The sequence below is a fragment of the Tachyglossus aculeatus genome, chromosome 8 (genome assembly GCF_015852505.1).
Source record: "Tachyglossus aculeatus isolate mTacAcu1 chromosome 8, mTacAcu1.pri, whole genome shotgun sequence".
Classification (NCBI taxonomy): domain Eukaryota; kingdom Metazoa; phylum Chordata; class Mammalia; order Monotremata; family Tachyglossidae; genus Tachyglossus; species Tachyglossus aculeatus.
The window spans coordinates 2464062-2483290 of record NC_052073.1 but is presented as its reverse complement, the minus strand read 5'-3'; the positions used below and the strand labels follow the sequence as shown (position 1 = coordinate 2483290).

The 19229-nt window shown below is 47.7% G+C and overlaps 1 protein-coding gene across 1 annotated transcript in view; it reads right to left on the bottom strand.

The window, feature by feature from the left end:
* The window catches only part of IQGAP1 (IQ motif containing GTPase activating protein 1), a 143168-nt gene that overhangs the window by 65731 nt on the left and 58208 nt on the right, over positions 1-19229 (bottom strand). Inside the window, exons 3-6 of the mRNA XM_038749914.1 lie at positions 12735-12891; positions 10123-10200; positions 5807-5883; positions 1404-1471 (exon numbers count right to left, since the gene is read on the bottom strand). Coding sequence (XP_038605842.1) covers positions 1404-1471; positions 5807-5883; positions 10123-10200; positions 12735-12891 — 380 coding nt within the window. The remainder of the gene's footprint in view (positions 1-1403; positions 1472-5806; positions 5884-10122; positions 10201-12734; positions 12892-19229) is intronic.

Sequence of the window (19229 nt, the reverse complement as noted above, 5' to 3'; positions counted from 1 at the left end):
TGAATGAATGAATGGAGAGGGAAAAGGGGGACAGAAGGGAGGAAAGGAGAGGGAGGAGGGAAAGAGTGTGTTATGTTATGTTCCCAAGCGCTTAGTCCAGTGCTCTGCACACAGTAAGCGCTCAATAAATACAATTGAATAAATGAATGGACAGGGAAAAGGGGGACAGAAGGGAGGAAAGGAGAGGGAGGAGGGCAAGAGTGTGTTATGTTATGTTCCCAAGCGCTTAGTACAGTGCTCTGCACACAGTAAGCGCTCAATAAATACAATTGAATGAATGAATGGAGAGGGAAAAGGGGGACAGAAGGGAGGAAAGGAGAGGGAGGAGGGCAAGAGTGTGTTATGTTATGTTCCCAAGTGCTTAGTACGGTGCTCTGCACACAGTAAGCGCTCAATAAATACGATTGAATGAATGAATGGAGAGGGAAAAGGGGGTCAGAAGGGAGGAAAGGAGAGGGAGGAGGGCAAGAGTGTGTTATGTTATGTTCCCAAGCGCTTAGTACAGTGCTCTGCACACAGTAAGCGCTCAATAAATACGATTGAATGAATGAGGGAAAAGGGGGACAGAAGGGAGGAAAGGAGAGGGAGGAGGGCAAGAGTGTGTTATGTTATGTTCCCAAGCGCTTAGTACAGTGCTCTGCACACAGTAAGCGCTCAATAAATACGATTGAATGAATGAATGGAGAGGGAAAAGGGAGACAGAAGGGAGGAAAGGAGAGGGAGGAGGGAAAGAGTGTGTTATGTTATGTTCCCAAGCGCTTAGTACAGTGCTCTGCACACAGTAAGCGCTCAATAAAGACGACAATGAATGAAGGAATGAAAGAGTGAAGGGGTCAGAGGGGCAGGAATCCCCTCCAGCAGTCCTACAGATAGGTTGAGGCTATTCTCAGGGCTCCCGAATGGCACCATTCTGCCACCGGGACATCAATCAATCAATCACTCGTATTGATTGAGCGCTTACTGTGTGCAGAGCACTGTACTGAGCGCTTGGGAAGTCCAAGCTGGCAACATCTAGAGACAGTCCCTACCCAACAGTGGGCTCACAGTCTAAAAGGGGGAGACATCAGCCCCACCCACATTCAACCCTGGCTGAGTCTCCTTCTTCCCAGTCCCGCCCACCCATCCCTACACCTCTTCCTGCTGCCAGCTTCCATTAGCCACGAGGACCTTCCAGAGTCTTCCCTTATAAGGGCGTATTCCCAAGAAACCCAGGCAAACCAGGAACAGGAAGACCTGGCAGATCATAATTCATTTCCTGCGGGACGGCGGCCATAATTTCTTTCGGACCCCAAGGACGTACCCAGGCGCCGGGCCGACTGCCGGGCCCCCGGAGCCCCCCTCTCCCACGTGGGCCGCCCCCCCTCCCCGCCAAACCGCTGGAGAAGGAAAAGGGAGCGACTCACCTGTGAAGTCCACCTTGCCATACAGGTCTTGGATCTGAGGCGCCAGGCCCAGCTTGAACAGGTACAGGCTGGAAGATCAAAAGGGCAACAAGGGTCAGGGCTCCAAGGTGTGGTCCGCAGCGGACTTGACATGACTGACTCCATTTTGTGTATGCTGACAGTAACCCTCTACTTCTGCAGGCTGAGAGAACAAGTCTGTAAAAGATGCCTTCAAGGCCATCAACAAGTAACCCCCATCCGAAGAGAATTTCATCCCTATTAGCTATCTATGCAAGGCCATAGGGCCCAAGAATTTACATCCCTATTACCTATACCTCCGCCGCTAATCTCCTCACCGTACCTCGTTCTCGCCTGTCCCGCCATCGACCCGCGGCCCACGTCATCCCCCGGGCCTGGAATGCCCTCCCTCTGCCCATCCACCAAGCTCGCTCTCTTCCTCCCTTCAAGGCCCTGCTGAGAGCTCACCTCCTCCAGGAGGCCTTCCCACACTGAGCCCCTTCCTTCCTCTCCCCCTCGTCCCCCTCTCCATCCCCCCCATCTTACCTCCTTCCCTTCCCCACAGCACCTGTATATATGTATATATGTTTGTACATATTTATTACCCTATTTATTTATTTATTTATTTTACTTGTACCTATCTATCCTATTTATTTTATTTTGTTAGTATGTTTGGTTTTGTTCTCTGTCTCCCCCTTTTAGACTGTGAGCCCACTGTTGGGTAGCGACTGTCTCTATATGTTGCCAATTTGTCCTTCCCAAGCGCTTAGTCCAGTGCTCTGCACATAGTAAGCGCTCAATAAATACGATTGATGATGATGACCTATCTATGCAAGGGTGGGAACGGAGAACAAAGATAATTTGCAACATCCTGCCAGTCCCAATTCCTGAAATTCCTGAAATTTCCAAATGCCCCATTCCCATGTTGCTGTAACTCAATAAAAGACACAGTGATATTGGGATCGGGGCTGCTTGTCACTCGTACCTCTCCCGGGAGGTGAACGGCCACTTTCCTTCTTTCCTGCTCTATCTGAAGTCCTGTCTCCGAGTCATTTTTCCTCTCTGCGTCTCCACCCTGGGTACAAGAACCCTGCGGCCGATTTACACCGTGTTAACCTATATTGCACCCTAATTGTCGATAACAAAGGCCAGATTCAGGGGGGCCGGGAACGAACGGGCAGGAAGACCCGGGAAACAAGCCGAACATCCCTACGGGTCTACCGACTCTGTTACGTTGGATTCTCCCAAGCGCTCAGAATAGCGCTCTTGTACCCAGTAAGAGCCCGATAAATACCCACCGAATGACCGAACATCCTGTTGGGTAGGGACTGTCTCTATATGTTGCCAACTTGTCCTTCCCAAGCGCTTAGTACAGTGCTCTGCACACCATAAGCACTCAATAAATACGATTGATTGATTGATTGATCCCCATCACATCCCTTAAGAAGGCGCTAATTCAGTCGTCCCCAGGTGCACCCTGGAATCATTTTATAAAGAACAGATTTGGTAAAAATAATAGAACCACATCAGAGTCGTACTCTGTACTCTGCTGTACTCTGTACTTGTACTTCCCAAGCGCTTAGTACAGTGCTCTGCACACAGTAAGCGCTCAATAAATACGATCGATTGATTGATTGATCCCCATCACATCCCTTAAGAAGGCGCTAATTCAGTCTTCCCCAGGTGCACCCTGGAATCATTTTATAAAGAACAGATTTGGTAAAAATAATAGAACCACATCAGAGTCGTACTCTGTACTCTGCTGTACTCTGTACTTGTACTTCCCAAGCGCTTAGTACAGTGCTCTGCACACAGTAAGCGCTCAATAAATACGATTGATTGATTGATTGATCCCCATCACATCCCTTAAGAAGGCGCTAATTCAGTCTTCCCCAGGTGCACCCTGGGATCTTTTTATAAAGAACGGATTTGGTAAAAATAATAGAACCACATCAGAGTCGCACTCTGAACTCTGTTGTACTCTGTACTTGTACTTCCCAAGCGCTTAGTACAGTGCTCTGCACACAGTAAGCGCTCAATAAATACGACTGATTGAGAAGCGCTTAGAACAGTGCTTTGCACGTAGTAAGCGCTTAATAAATGCCATCTTTTTTTTCTTTTTTTAGAACATAAGCTCCTTGAGGGCGGGGATCGTGGCTACCAAATCGATTGTATCGTATTCTCCCAGGTGTTTAGTACATCACTCGACACACAGAAGGTATTCAAAAGCCACTGTTCACTGACAGATGGATTCCCCCCGTATCAGTGGAAGCCCGGCACCGAACGAGCTGAGGGTAATCTGTGCCCATCTCCCCGAGCCACTAGACTGTGAGCTCGCTGTGGGCAGGCAGTGTGTCTGTTTATTGGTGCATTGTCCTTTCCCAAGCGCTTAGTACAGTATTCTATTCTATTTTGTTAATATGTTTTGTTAGGAGGCCTTTCCAGACTGAGCCCCTTCCTTCCTCTCCCCCTCGTCCCCCCTCCATCCCCCCATCTTACCTTCTTCCCTTCCCCACAGCACCTGTATATATGTATATATGGTTGTACATATTTATTACTCTATTTATTTATTTATTTTACTTGTACATATCTATCCTATTTATTTTATTTTGTTGGTATGTTTGGTTTTGTTCTCTGTCTCCCCCTTTTAGACTGTGAGCCCACTGTTGGGTAGGGACTGTCTCTATGTGTTGCCAATTTGTACTTCCCAAGCGCTTAGTACAGTGCTCTGCACATAGTAAGCGCTCAATAAATACGATTGATGATGATGTTTTGTTTTGTTGTCTGTCTCCCCCTTCTAGACTGTGAGCCCACTGTTGGGTATGGACTGTCTCTATATGTTGCCAACTTGGACTTCCCAAGCGCTTAGTACAGTGCTCTGCACACAGTACGCGCTCAATAAATACGATTGATTGATTGCTCGGCACACAGTAAACACTCAATTAATACGACTGACTGAATAAATGAGTCCGCACAACAGCAGCATGGCCTAGCAGACTGAGCACAGGCCTAGGAATCGGATGGCTCTGAGTTCTAATTCCGGCTCTGCCACTCGCCTGCCGTGTGAATTTGGGCGAGCCACTCCACTTCTCTGTGCCTCAGTAACCTCATCTGTAAAATGGGGATTAAAACCGTGAGCCCCATGCGGGACATGGACTGCGTCCAACCCGATTAGCTTATTCATTCATTCAATCGTATTTATTGAGCGCTCACTGTGTGCGGAGCACTGTACCAAGCGCTTGGGAAGTACAAGTTGGCAACATATAGGGACGGTCCCTACCCAACAGTGGGCTCACAGTCTGCTCCAGTGCTTAATACAGTGCCTGGCACATAGTAAGCGTCTAACAAATATTATAAAAAACAAAACAAAAAAAACCACAAGGTTGCTTGGCTTCCGGCAGAAGCCTTCCCAGAGCGGGGAGTTCCTCCATTCATTCATTCATTCATTCAGTCGTATTTATTGAGCGCTTACTGTGTGCGGAGCACTGTACTAAGCGCTTGGGAAGTACAAGTTGGCAACATATAGAGACGGTCCCTACCCAACAGTGGGCTCACAGTCTACTCCAGTGCTAAATACAGTGCCCGGCACATAGTAAGCGCCTAACAAATATTATAAAAAACAAAACAAAAATAACCACAGGGTTGCTTGGCTTCCGGCAGAAGCCTTCCCAGAGCGGGGAGTTCCTCCATTCATTCATTCATTCATTCAGTCGTATTTACTGAGCGCTTACTGTGTGCGGAGCACTGTACTAAGAGCTTGGGAAGTACAAGTTGGCAACATATAGAGACGGTCCCTACCCAACAGTGGGCTCACAGTCTACTCCAGTGCTAAATACAGTGCCCGGCACATAGTAAGCGCCTAACAAATATTATAAAAAACAAAACAAAAATAACCACAAGGTTGCTTGGCTTCCGGCAGAAGCCTTCCCAGAGCGGGGACTTCCTCCATTCATTCATTCATTCATTCATTGAGAAGCAGCGTGGCTCAGTGGAAAGAGCCCAGGCTTTGGAGTCAGAGGTCATGGGTTCAAATCCCGGCTCCGCCAATTGTCCGCTGTGTGACTTTGGCCAAGTGACTTAACTTCTCTGGGCCTCAGTTACCTCATCTGTCAAATGGGGATGAAGACTGTGAGCCTCCCGTGGGACAACCTCATCACCTTGTAACCTCCCCAGCGCTTAGAACGGTGCTTTGCACATAGTAAGCGCTTAATAAATGCCATTATTATTATTATTCATTCACTCATTCAGTCGCATTTATTGAGCGCTTACTGTGTGCGGAGCACTGTACTAAGCGCTTGGGAAGTACAAGTTGGAAACACATAGAGACGGTCTCTACCCAACAACGAGCTCACCGTCTAGAGGGGGAGACAGACATTAATACAGATAGATAAATCCTCCACGGTTACCTGAGGGCGTGGATGCAGTAGATGCAACGGGGCATGTTCTTCCGGTCGTAGATGTCGGTGGTTTCTGGGTAGAAAATCTGCGCAGAAAGAAGACGATCGGTTTCGGAGCAGAACGAGGGGAAGGGGCACGGACAACCCGTCCCAGCGATGATCCAAAACCAGATGGCCCCGGGCCCAGGAATCGGCGCAGTCAGAACCCGCCCCCTCCCCGGGGCCACTCCACTCCGGCCTCGTCCCCCTCTCCATCCCCCCGTCTTACCTCCTTCCCTTCCCCACAGCACCTGTATAGATGTATGTACATATTTATTACTCTATTTATTTTACTTGTACATCTCTTATTTATTTTATTTCGTTAGTATGTTTGGTTTTGTTCTCTGTCTCCCCCTTTTAGACTGTGAGCCCACTGTTGGGTAGGGACTGTCTCTATATGTTGCCAATTTGTACTTCCCAAGCGCTTAGTACAGTGCTCTGCACATAGTAAGCGCTCAAATACGATTGATGATGATGACTGTCTCTATATGTTGCCAATTTGTACTTCCCAAGTGCTTAGTACAGTGCTCTGCACATAGTAAGCGCTCAATAAATACGATCGATGATGATGACTGTCTCTATATGTTGCCAATTTGTACTTCCCAAGCGCGTGGTAAAGTGCTCTGCACATAGTAAGCGCTCAATAAATACGATTGCTGCTGCTGATGATGATGATTAACGAATGCCATTACTATTATTATTACCTCACTTCCCCAGGCCTCAGCTTCCTCATCTGTAAAATGGGGATTCAGTACCTATTCTCCCTCTTACTTGACACCGTGAGCCCCAGGTGGGACAGGAACAGTGTCCTATCCGATTATCCTGTATCGACCTCGGCGCGTAAGTACAGTGTTTGGCGCAGAGTTAGGGTTTAGCAACAAATAACAATAAATACGATTGATTGATTGATTGATTAAGGGCTTAGCAACAGTGCCAGGGATTAATGAGCTAACTAGCATGGCTAATTAGCCAAATTGGACACCCGCCCCGCGCTCTAACCTTGCCTCCACTTGCTGACTCTGCATTAGTGTGCAGGGTGGGAAGACCTGAAGATGACCTGGTCGCTCCTTCGCTCTCTGGCCCGGGAGGAAGGGCTAGAAGTGCTCAACTCCACAGAAGAACGGGGCTCGGTGTGAAAAGGGGACTCCTTCTAAAAAACCTGCTTTCTGACCGTCCTGGGGCTTCCCTCCTATCACACCACCGTCATCATCATCATCAGTCGTATTTATCGAGCGCTCACTGTGTGCAGAGCACTGGACTAAGCGCTTGGGAAGTCCAAGTTGGCAACATCTAGAGACGGTCCCTACCCAACAGTGGGCTCACAGTCTAAAAGGGGGAGACGGAGAACAAAACCAAACATACTAACAAAATAAAATAAATAGAATAGATATGCACAGGAAAAATAAATAAATAAATAAATAAGCGAATAAATAAATAAATAAATGAAGAAAGAAAGAAAGAAAGAAAGAAAGAAAGAAAGAAAGAAAGAAGGAAAGAAAGAAGGAAAGAAAGAAAGAAAGAAAGAGAGAAAGAAAGAAAGGAAAAAAGAAAGAAAGGAAGGAAGGAAGGAAGGAGGGAAGGAAGGAGGGAAGGAGGGAGGGAAGGAGGGAGGGAAGGAGGGAAGGAAGGAGGGAAGGAGGGAGGGAAGGAGGGAGGGAAGGAGGGAGGGAAGGAGGGAAGGAGGGAAGGAAGGAAGGAAGGAAGGAAGGAAGGAAGGAAGGAAGGAAGGAAGGAAGGAAGGAAGAGAGAAAGAAAGAGAGAAAGAAAGAAAGAAAGAGAGAAAGAAAGAAAGAGAGAAAGAAAGAAAGAGAGAAAGAAAGAGAGAAAGAAAGAAAGAAAGGAAAAAAGAAAGAAAGGAAGGAGGGAAGGAAGGAGGGAAGGAGGGAGGGAAGGAGGGAGGGAAGGAGGGAGGGAAGGAGGGAGGGAGGGAGGGAGGGAGGGAAGGAAGGAAGGAAGGAAGGAAGGAAGGAAGGAAGGAAGGAAGGAAGGAAGGAAGGAAGGAAGGAAGGAAGGAAGGAAGGAAGGAAGGAAGGAAGGAAGGAAGGAAGGAAGGAAGGAAGGAAGGAAGGAAGGAAGGAAGGAAGGAAGGAAGGAAGGAAGAAAGAAAGAAAGAAAGAAAGAAAGAAAGAAAGAAAGAAAGAAAGAAAGAAAGAAAGAAAGAAAGAAAGAAAGAAAGAAGGCACCGTCAATACAATCTTCAGTTCCTTGGGAGGGCCATCTCCCTCCCCCATGATGGACTTAACAGGCCAAAAGGAGAGTCAGAGATGATGGAAGCAGTGTGGCTCAGTGGAAAGAGCCCGGGCTTTGGAGTCAGAGGTCATGGGTTCAAATCCCAGCTCTGCCAACTGTCAGCTGTGTGACTTTGGGCAGGTCACTTCACTTCTCTGGGCCTCAGTTACCTCATCTGGAAAATGGGGATTAAAACTGTGAGGCCCCCCCCCACATGGGACAACCTGATCACCTTGTAACCTCCCCAGTGCTTAGAACAGTGCTTTGCACATAGTAAGCGCTTAACAAATACCATTATTATTATTATTATTATTACGGAAGGGCAGGGTCACTGAGGGAAAATCAGGAATGGAGAGGGGAGAATCAGGGGGGTTGGATGGTTTGAGTTGGGTCACTGACGGAGAGTCAGGGATGGAGGGGGGAAGAGTCAGGGTGTTGGATGGCTCGGGCTGGTGGGGCGAGTCAGGGCAGGGGGTTCTAACTATGAGGGCATCTTTGTACATATTTACTATTCTGTTTATTTTATTTTGTTAAGCTGTTTTATTTTGTTGTCTGGCTCCCCCTTCTAGACCGTGAGCCCGCTGTTGGGTAGGGACCGTCTCTAGATGTTGCCAACTTGGACTTCCCAAGTGCTTAGTACAGTGCTCTGCACACAGTAAGCGCTCAATAAATATGAATGAATGAATGAATGAAAGCACTGTTCTAAGTGCTGGTCATCAGGTTGTCCCACGTGGGGCTCACAGTCTTCATCCTCATTTTCCAGATGAGGTCACTGAGGCCCAGAGAAGTGACTTGCCCAAAGTCACACAGCTGACAGGTGACGGAGCCAGGATTGGAACCCATGACCTCTGGCTCCAAAGCCCGGGCTCTTTCCACTGAGCAGGAGCTTAATGTCCTGTTCCTCCTTTGGCTTTTTTTCCTTGGGGTCATTAAGTACCTGATTTGAAATGATTAAAAATACCTTCCGAGAGGCTGTTGGATTTTGCTCAATTTATGCTCAGGGGGCATCTCTGTATATATTTACTATTCTATTTATTTTATTTTGTTGGATTTTGCTCGATTTATGCTCAGAGGGCATCCTTGCACATATTTACTATTCTATTTATTTTATCTTGTTAAGCTGTTTTGTTATCTGTCTCCCCCTTCTAGACCGTGAGCCCGCTGTTGGGTAGGGACCGTCTCTATATGCTGCCAACTTGGACTTCCCAAGCACTTAGTCCAGTGCTCTGCACACAGTAAGCGCTCAATAAATACGATTGAATGAATGAATGAATGAATGAGGGTGGGTATCACCAGTAGACAGTTCTTCCCAAGCAAACTGGTTCCCCTGTTGGAGCGCATTGCTTGGCGGGAGTCACTCTTTTGTAGCTAGTTTCTTCACCTCTCCTGTCACTGCCCAGGGCCTTCCTTTTCCCTTTCCCACTGCCCCTCTGGCAGCTGGAACAAGCAGCAGCAGGCTCCCCGTGCCCAGCCAAACATTCCTGGGCACAGGTGGCATCTCCAGGTTCATATTGTTGCCTACCCCTCAAAGGCTGGACTTTAATCCACCACCTGTTTACCCATTCACCCAGCATCTTCAGATGACGCCTGGGGAGCGACTACGTCAGGAGGAGACGTGTTCAGAGAAACGCCTTTCCCTTCTCCCCACCTTAATGCTGTCGGGAACATCGGATTCCAATTTCAGCCGGAAGCCAGGGAATTCCCCACGGTCTGGGGAAACCTCTTGGAGCAAATTTTAGCCCAGGACGGAGTGGAGGGGACAAAGGGACCGAGGCATGGGCACCTTTGGCTGGGATCGCCGGGGAGGGGGATCAGGGAAGCCAGCTCCTTATCCCCCCCGCTGCTGGAGGGAATAGTGACCAGTGACAAGGCCGGAAGGGGGTCTGCGACCAGGCCAGGGGCGCGGTGACCACCAGGCCGTTGCTTCGGAAAACATTCCCAAGGCTGAGGGTGATCCGGGGCTATCAGCCAGGGCGGCAGGCCAGGGGTGGGGGACCCCCGCCACCACGTCCCGGGATCCCCAGGGGCGGGCGTGCGGACAGGGGCCCCGCGGTTACCTTGGGCAGTCCGATTTCGGCCATGGCGTTCAGCCACTGGATGACGTTATCCGTGTGCCGGAAGTGAAGTCCAGTAGCCTGCAACGGGGAACACAACAAAATTGAGCCCCAACCAGGATGGCTCCCCTCAAGCAGCAGTCTCTTTTCCAAAGGCCCAATCCCAAGAGGGGAGGAGGTGTGTCGGAGGAGTCTACGCATCCCTGGGACACCAGCCCTGAGCACAAAAGGGCGGCCTGGGGACAGAGGCACATCAATCAATCAATTGTATTTATTGAGCGCTTACTGTGTGCAGAGCACTGTACTAAGCGCTTGGGAAGTACAAGTCAGCAACACATAGAGACAGTCCCTACCCAACAGCGGGCTCACAGTCTAGAAGACAATCAGGCATAATAATCATAGCAATAATAACATTTCTTAAGTGCCTACTATGTGTCAAGCCTGTTCCAAGCACTGGGGTGGATACAAGGCAATCAGGTTGTCCCCTGTGGAGCTCACAGTCTCAATCCCCATTTTACAGAGGAGGAAACTGAGGCCCAGAGAAGTGAAGTGACTGGCCCCAAGTCACCCAGCTGCTAAGTGGTGGAGCCGGGATTAGAACCCACGACCTCTGACTCCCAAGCCCAGAAGCCTGGGAATCAGAAAACCTGGGTTCAAATCCCTTTCCTCTACTTTTCTGCTGTGTGACCTTGGGCAAGTCACTTGATTTCTCTTAGAGAAATGTACATTATATATATATATATATATATATATATATATATGCATATACATATATATACATATACATATATATAAAACAGGCTCTTCCCCCTCGTCCCCCTCTCCATCCCCCACATCTTACCTCCTTCCCTTCCCCACAGCACCTGTATATATGTATATATCTTTGTACATATTTATTACTCTATTTATTTATTTTACTTGTACATATCTATTCTATTTATTTTATTTTGTTAGTATGTTCGGTTTAGTTCTCTGTCTCCCCCTTTTAGACTGTGAGCCCACTGTTGGGTAGGGACTGTCTCTATATGTTGCCAATTTGTACTTCCCAAGCGCTTAGCACAGTGCTCTGAACATAGTAAGCGCTCAATAAATACGATTGATGACGATGACGAGGCTCTTTCCATTGTGATCTGGGGCAAGTCACTGAGAATAAGGGCAGGGAAGACAATGCTCACCTCTCCGAAGGGAAGGCTGCCATTTTGGGTCTTTTGAGTCAGTCAGCCAGTCAGTCGTATTTATTCATCATCATCATCATCAATCGTATTGATTGAGCGCTTACTGTGTGCAGAGCACTGGACTAAGCGCTTGGGAAGTACAAATTGGCAACATCTAGAGACAGTCCCTACCCAACAATGGGCTCACAGTCTAAAAGGGGGAGATGGAGAACAAAACCACACATACTAACAAAGTAAAATAAACAGAATAGATATGTACAAGTAAAATAAATAGAGTAATAAATATGTACAAACATATATACAGGTATATATATACTATACATATAATATACATATATTCAGTGCTTGCAGAGCACTGTACTAAGCGTTTGGGAGAGCACAATATCACAGTATAAGAAACATATTCCCGGGGCACATCCAGGAAGAAAGGCTCTGCGCTTCACAGACGTCCTGGCCTCCTCCACCTGGGCAAGCTTCATCACTGACCGGTCATCATCATCATCATCAATCATATTTATTGAGTGCTTACTATGTGTAGAGCACTGTACTAAGCGCTTGGGAAGTACAAATTGGCAACATATAGAAAAAGTCCCTACCCAACAGTGGGCTCACAGTCTAAAAGGGGGAGACAAAACCGAACATACTAACAAAATAAAATAAATAGAATAGATATGTACACATAAAATAAATAAATAAATAGAGTAATAAATATGTACAAACATATATACATCTATACAGGTGCTGTGGGGAAGGGAAGGAGGTAAGATGGGGGGGATGGAGAGGGGGACGAGGGGGAGAGGAAGGAAGGGTCATTCCCCCTTTCCCACCATCCACTCTTCAATCTCCTCGGCCAGTCTACGGCGGCATTCTCCGAATGCCGGGGGAAAGGGGCAGGAGGGAAGGGAAACGTGGTCCGGTGAAGAGGACGAAGGGTCGTCGGTCCCCTGCACTAGAGTGTGAACTCCCTGAGGATCAGAATCAACCGACTAACCAATGGTGATTATTGAGCGCTTACCGTGCACAACAGAGTTGAACTCTCCCAAGCATTCAGTACGGTGCTTTGTCTTCAGCATCATCATCATCATCATCATCAATCGCATTTATTGAGCGCTTACTATGTGCAGAGCACTGGACTAAGCGCTTGGGAAGTACCAATTGGCAACATCTAGAGACAGTCCCTACCCAACAGTGGGCTCACAGTCTAAAAGGGGGAGACAGAGAACAAAACCAAACATACTAACACAATAAAATAAATAGAATAGATACGGACAAGTAAAATAAATAAATAAATAAATAGAGTAATAATGAGTAGCTACTATTATCTATCCCAGAGCTAGTGACTGGCACATAGTAAGCACTGAACAAATACCATAAAATAACAATTTTTTTTTTTTTTTTTTAAATGGAGGCACCGGGCAAACAGGGGGAGAGGAGACTCACCTTGTATCTGGTCTGCTCCCGATCATAGATCTTCTTCAGGGAGACCACTTTGGGAGAGAAGAAGTTTCCCAGCTTGGCCAGGTAGACCCCATTCCTCAGCCCCTCCTCCAGTTCGGTGGTGGGAGGGAGTTCTTCATTAAGACAGGCCTCCATCCACCTGCACGCAAACACACGGACATGGACCGTGAGCGCGGGAGAGGCACGGGAGGTCCCGGCTGGGGCCGTCGCGTGCCTTCCCAAGATCCTGGCTGGAAACCCTTTCCCCCGTCGCCCGCGCCTCCCCTTCTGCGGTGGGGTGGAGGGGGGCTGGATTCCTCTCCTGCCAAGGAGGATGATGCTCAAGACCCCCGCTGCCTGCCGCAGCCTGGCAGAAACCAGAGGCCTCCACTCCAAGGAAGCCATCGTCCTCCCCCGGGCCTGGAATGCCCTGCTCCCTCTGCCCATCCGCCAAGCTCGCTCTCTTCCTCCCTTCAAGGCCCTACTGAGAGCTCACCTCCTCCAGGAGGCCTTCCCACACTCAGCCCCTTCCTTCCTCTCCCCCTCGTCCCCCTCTCCATCCCCTCATCTTGCCTCCTTCCCTTCCCCACAGCACCTGTATATATGTATAGATGTTTGTACATATTTATTACTCTATTTATTTTACTTGTACATATCTATTCTATTTATTTTATTTTGTTAGTATGTTTGGTTTTGTTCTCTGTCTCCCCCTTTTAGACTGTGAGCCCACTGTTGGGTAGGGACTGTCTCTATATGTTGCCAACTTGTACTTCCCAAGCACTTAGTACAGTGCTCTGTACACAGTAAGCACTCAATAAATATGATTGATGATGATGATGATGATGATGTTTGTACATATTTATTACTCTATTTATTTATTTTACTCGTACATATCTAGTCTATTTATTTTATTTTGTTAGTATGTTTGGTTTTGTTCTCTGTCTCCCCCTTTTAGACTGTGAGCCCGCTGTTGGGTAGGGACCGTCTCTATATGTTGCCAACTTGGACTTCCCAAGCGCTTAGTACAATGCTCTGCACACAGTAAGCGCTCAATAAATACGATTGATGATGATGATGATGACTGTCTCTATATGTAGCCAACTTGTATTTCCCAAGCGCTTAGTACAGTGCTCTGCACACAGTAAGCGCTCAATAAATCCAATTGATTGATTGATTGATTGATCAGCAAACCCAATCCCTTTCCAACTTTATCTCAATGGGGCTGTGGATAGGTCCCCCATAATAATAACGATGGCATTTGTTAAGCGCTTACTATGGGCTGTTCTAAGCGCTGGGGAGGATACACGGTGATCAAGTTGTCCCACGGGGGGGGCTCGCAGTCTTAATCCCCATTTTACAGATGAGGCCACTGAGGCCCAGAGAAGTGAAGTCACCCAGCTGACAATTGGCGGAGCCGGCATTTGAACCCATGACCTCCGACTCCCAAGCCCGGGCTCTTCCCACTGAGCCACGCCGCTTCTCTCCCCCCTCTGCTCCCTTCTGCCCCACCCCATCTGAGCTCTGACCCCTAATCCCGGCCTTCCAAACTCAGGGACAAGAGAGGTGGGGAAGCAGCCCGTTTTCATAACCACCAGATCATCATCAATCGTATTTATTGAGTGCTTACTGTGTGCAGAGCACTGTACTAAGCGCTTGGGAAGTACAAGTTGGCAACATATAGAGACAGCCCCTACCCAACAGTGGGCTCACACTCACCAGACGGTCAGTCATTCCCTGCTCCCTCAGCAGACTCCGAATTTCCCTACTCTTAATTCCACTGGGGTTGCGAGCCGCTCCCCTCCCATGCCCTACCATCAGTCAACTCACAGTCACCCGATCAATCGGTGTTATATATTGAGCACTTACCGTGTACGGAGCACTGTACTAAGCGCTTGGGAGAGTACAATATAACATTCATTCATTCAATCGTATTTATTGAGCGCTTACTGTGTGCAGAGCACTGTACTAAGCGCTTGGGAAGTCCAAGTTGGCAACATATAGAGACGGTCCCTTTTTCCCCCCTTTTAGACTGTGAGCCCACTGTTGGGTAGGGACGGTCTCTATATGTTGCCAACTTGGAATTCCCAAGCGCTTAGTACAGTGCTCTGCACACAGTAAGCGCTCAATAAATACGATTGATTGATTGATCAGAATTAAGGGGGATGAAGACTGTGAGCCCCACGTGGGACAGCCTGATTACCCTGTATCTCCCCCAGCACTTAGAACAGTGCCCGGCACATAGTAAGCGGTTAACAAATACCAACATTATTATTATTATTATTATTATTATTATTATTATTATTAATGTAGCAGCAGTTGGGAGGTTGAGGACAGGACGTCTTTCGGGACTGCCCCCTCCTCAGCCCCTCAGCGCGCTCAGCCCACTTCCCGGCCCCGGGACGCACTGCCCGCCCCGAAGCCCGCCCGGGCCAACTAGATAGCCATTAGCCAAATATTGCTCTATTTATTTATTATTACTCTATTTATTTATTTTACTCGTACATATTTATTCTATTTATTTTATTCTGTTAATATGTTTTGTCCTCTTTTAGACTGCGAGCCCACTGTTGGGTAGGGACCGTCTCTACATGTTACCAACTTGGACTTCCCAAGCGCTCAGTACAGTGCTCTGCACACAGCAAGCACTCAATAAATACGATTGATTGATTGATTGATTGATAGAAGATGATCCCCATTTTACAGATGAAAGGTTGCAGACGGAGAGCGCTTTAAAAGCTAGGGTGAGGAGTTTCTGCTTGATGCGGAGGTGGACGGGCCAACCATTGGAAGCGCTCACTATTTGCCAGCCACCACATTAAACGCTGGGGTAGATAATAATAATAATAATAATAATAATGATGATGGCATTTATTAAGCGCTTACTATGTGCAAAGCACTGTTCTAAGCGCTGGGGTAGATACAAGGTAATCAAGTTGTCCCACGTGGGGCTCACAGACTTAATCCCCATCTTCCAGATGAGGGAACTGAGGCCCAGAAGTGAAGTGACTGGCCCAAAGTCACGCAGCTGACAAGTGGCGGACCAGGATTCGAACCCAAGACCTCTGACTCCAAAGTCCGGGCTCTTTCCACTGAGCCACACTGCTTCTCTAGATAGAAGCTACTCAGGTTGGACACAGTCCCCGTCCCGTACGGGCCTCACGGCTGTAACCCCCCACTTAATAATAATAATAATAATGATGGCATTTATTAAGCGCTTACTATGTGCAAAGCACTGTTCTAAGCGCTGGGGAGGTTACAAGGTGATCAGGTTGTCCCACGGGGGGCTCACAGTCTTCATCCCCATTTTCCAGATGAGGTAACTGAGGCCCAGAGAAGTTAAGTGACTTGCCCAAAGTCACCCAGCTAAGTGGCGGAGCCGGGATTTGAACCCATGACCTCCGGAGCCCGGACTCTTTCCACTGAGTCACGCTGCTTCTCTATCCACGTCCATCCGCCGTGCCAGGCGGGTCACCGGGCTGCTCCCGGCCGCCTATGTTGCTCCCGTCCGGACGGTGGGTGGGCGTGAGGGGCTCACGGGGAAATCAGGCGGAGGCCACGCTTTCTTCTAATCCGTCCTGATGCCGTGAGAGAGGACGGGGGTGGACGAGGGAGCAGCCCAGGGCCACGGGAGGCATTTCCCGTCTTCCCCGGAAGCGGGGAGCATCCGCTCCGTCTTGGACGGGAAACCCCAAGGCCCTTGCGCAGGAAGCCACTGTTCAGCCCTCCCACCGGCCGCCGGCCTCCTTTCCCCCACCACGGTTTTCTCAAGAACCCACGGGTGACTCTCATTCATTCATTCTTTCATTCATTCATTCATTCAATCCTATTTATTAAGCGCTTACTGTGTGCGGAGCACTGGACTAAGCGCTTGGGAAGCCCAAGTTGGCAACATCTAGAGCCGGTCCCTACCCAACAGCGGGCTCACAGTCTAGAAGGGGGAGGCAGGCAACAAAACATATAAGGATACACATATAAAACATATGAGGAGCAGCGTGGCTCAGTGGAGAAGAGCAAGGGCTTTGGAGTCAGAGGGCATGGGTTCGAATCCTGTCTCTGCCACATATCTGTTGTGTGACTTTGGGCAGCTCACTTAACTTCTCTGAGCCTCCATTACCTCATCTGCTAAATGGGGATTAAGACTGTGAGCCCCATGTGGGGCAACTTCATCACCTTGTATCCAGCGCTTAGAACAGTGCTCTGCACATAGTAAGCGCTTAACAAATACCACTATTACAGAGAAGCAGCGTGGCTCAGTGGAAAAAGCACGGGCTTTGGAGTCAGAGGTCATGGGCTCAAATCCCGGCTCCACCACTTGTCAACTGTGTGACTTTGGGCAAGTCACTTAACTTCTCTGGGCCTCAGTTCCCTCATCTGTAAAATAGGGATGAAGACTGTGAGCCCCATGTGGGACAACCTGATCACCTTGTAAATTCCCCAGCGCTTAGAACAGTGTTCTGCACATAGTAAGCGCTTAATAAATGTCCTTATTATTATTATTATTATATAAACCAAATAAAAGAAACAGAATATGTACAAGTAAAACAGAGTAATAAATATGCACAAACATATATACAGGATTGTATAGCCATACATACAATCGCATTTATTGAGCGCTTACCGTGTGCAGAGCACTGGACTAAGCGCTTGGGAAGTCCAAGTTGGCAACATATAGAGCCGGTCCCTACCCAACAGCGGGCTCACAGGCTAGAAGTTTTGTTCTCTGTCTCCCCCTTTTAGACTGTGAGCCCGCTGTTGGGCAGGGACTGTCTCTATATGTTGCCAACTTGGACTTCCCAAGCGCTTAGGACAGTGCTCTGCACACAGTAAGCACTCAATAAATACGATTGATGATGATGATAGAAGGGGGAGGCAGACAACAAAACATATAAACCAAATAAAAGAAACAGAATATGTACAAGTAAAACAAATAGAGTAATAAATACGTACAAACATATATACAGGATTGTATAGCCATATATACAATCACATTTATTGAGCGCTTACTGTGTGCAGAGCACTGGACTAAGCGCTTGGGAAGTCCAAGTTGGCAACATATAGAGCCGGTCCCTACCCAACAGCGGGCTCACAGTCTAGAAGGGGGAGACAGGCAACAAAACAAAACATATAAACCAAATAAAAGAAACAGAATATGTACAAGTAAAACAAATAGAGTAACAAATATTTAGACTGTGAGCCCACTATTGGGTAGGGACTGTCTCTATATGTTGCCAACTTGTACTTCCCAAGCGCTTAGTACAGTGCTCTGCACACAGTAAGCGCTCAATAAATACGATTGATGATAATAAATATGTACAAACATATACACAGGATTGTATAGCCATATATGCAATCGCATTTATTGAGCACTTACTGTGTGCAGAGCACTGGACTCACCCCCTCAGTCCCCCACCCCCTTTCAGCCTCCCAATCATTCATTCAATCATATTTACTGAGCGCTTACTGTGTGCAGAGCACTGTACTAAGCGCTTGGGAAGGACAAATTGGCAACATATAGAGACAGTCCCTCCCCAACAGAGGGCTCACAGTCTAGAAGGGGGAGGCAGACAACAAAACATATAAACCAAATAAAAGAAACAGAATATGTACAAGTAAAACAAATAAATAGAGTAATAAATATGTACAAACATATATACAGGATTGTATAGCCATATATACAATTGCATTTATTGAGCGTTTACTGTGTGAAGGGCACTGGACTCACCCCCTCAGTCCCCCACCCCCTTTCAGCCTCCCCATCATTCATTCAATCATATTTACTGAGCGCTTACTGTGTGCACAGCACTGGACTAAGCGCTTGGGAAGGACAAACTGGCAACATCTAGAGACGGTCCCTACCCAACAGCGAGCTCATGGTCTAGAGGGGGAGACAGACATTAATACAAATAGATAAAGCACTAAATTACAGATATCTACAGATAGATACATATGTGCTGTGGGGAGTCATTCATTCGGTCATATTTATTGAGCGCTTACTGTGTGTGGAGCACTGGACTAAGCGCTTGGGAAATTGGAAACATCTAGAGACGGTCCCTACCCAACAGCGAGCTCCCGGTCTAGAGGGGGAGACAGACATTAATACAAATAGATAAAACACTAAATTACAGATATCTACAGATAGATACATATGTGCTGTGGGGAGTCATTCATTCGGTCGTATTTATTGAGCGCTTGCTGTGTGCGGAGCACTGGACTAAGCGCTTGGGAAATTGGGAACATATAGAGACGGTCCCTACCCAACAGGGAGCTCCCGGTCTAGAGGGGGAGACAGACATTAATACAAATAGATAAAACACTAAATTACAGATATCTACAGATAGATACATATGTGCTGTGGGGAGTCATTCATTCGGTCGTATTTATTGAGCGCTTGCTGTGTGCAGAGCACTGGACTAAGCGCTTGGGAAGTCCAAGTTGGCAACATATAGAGACGGTCCCTACCCAACAATGAGCTCACGGTCTAGAGGGGGCATTAATACA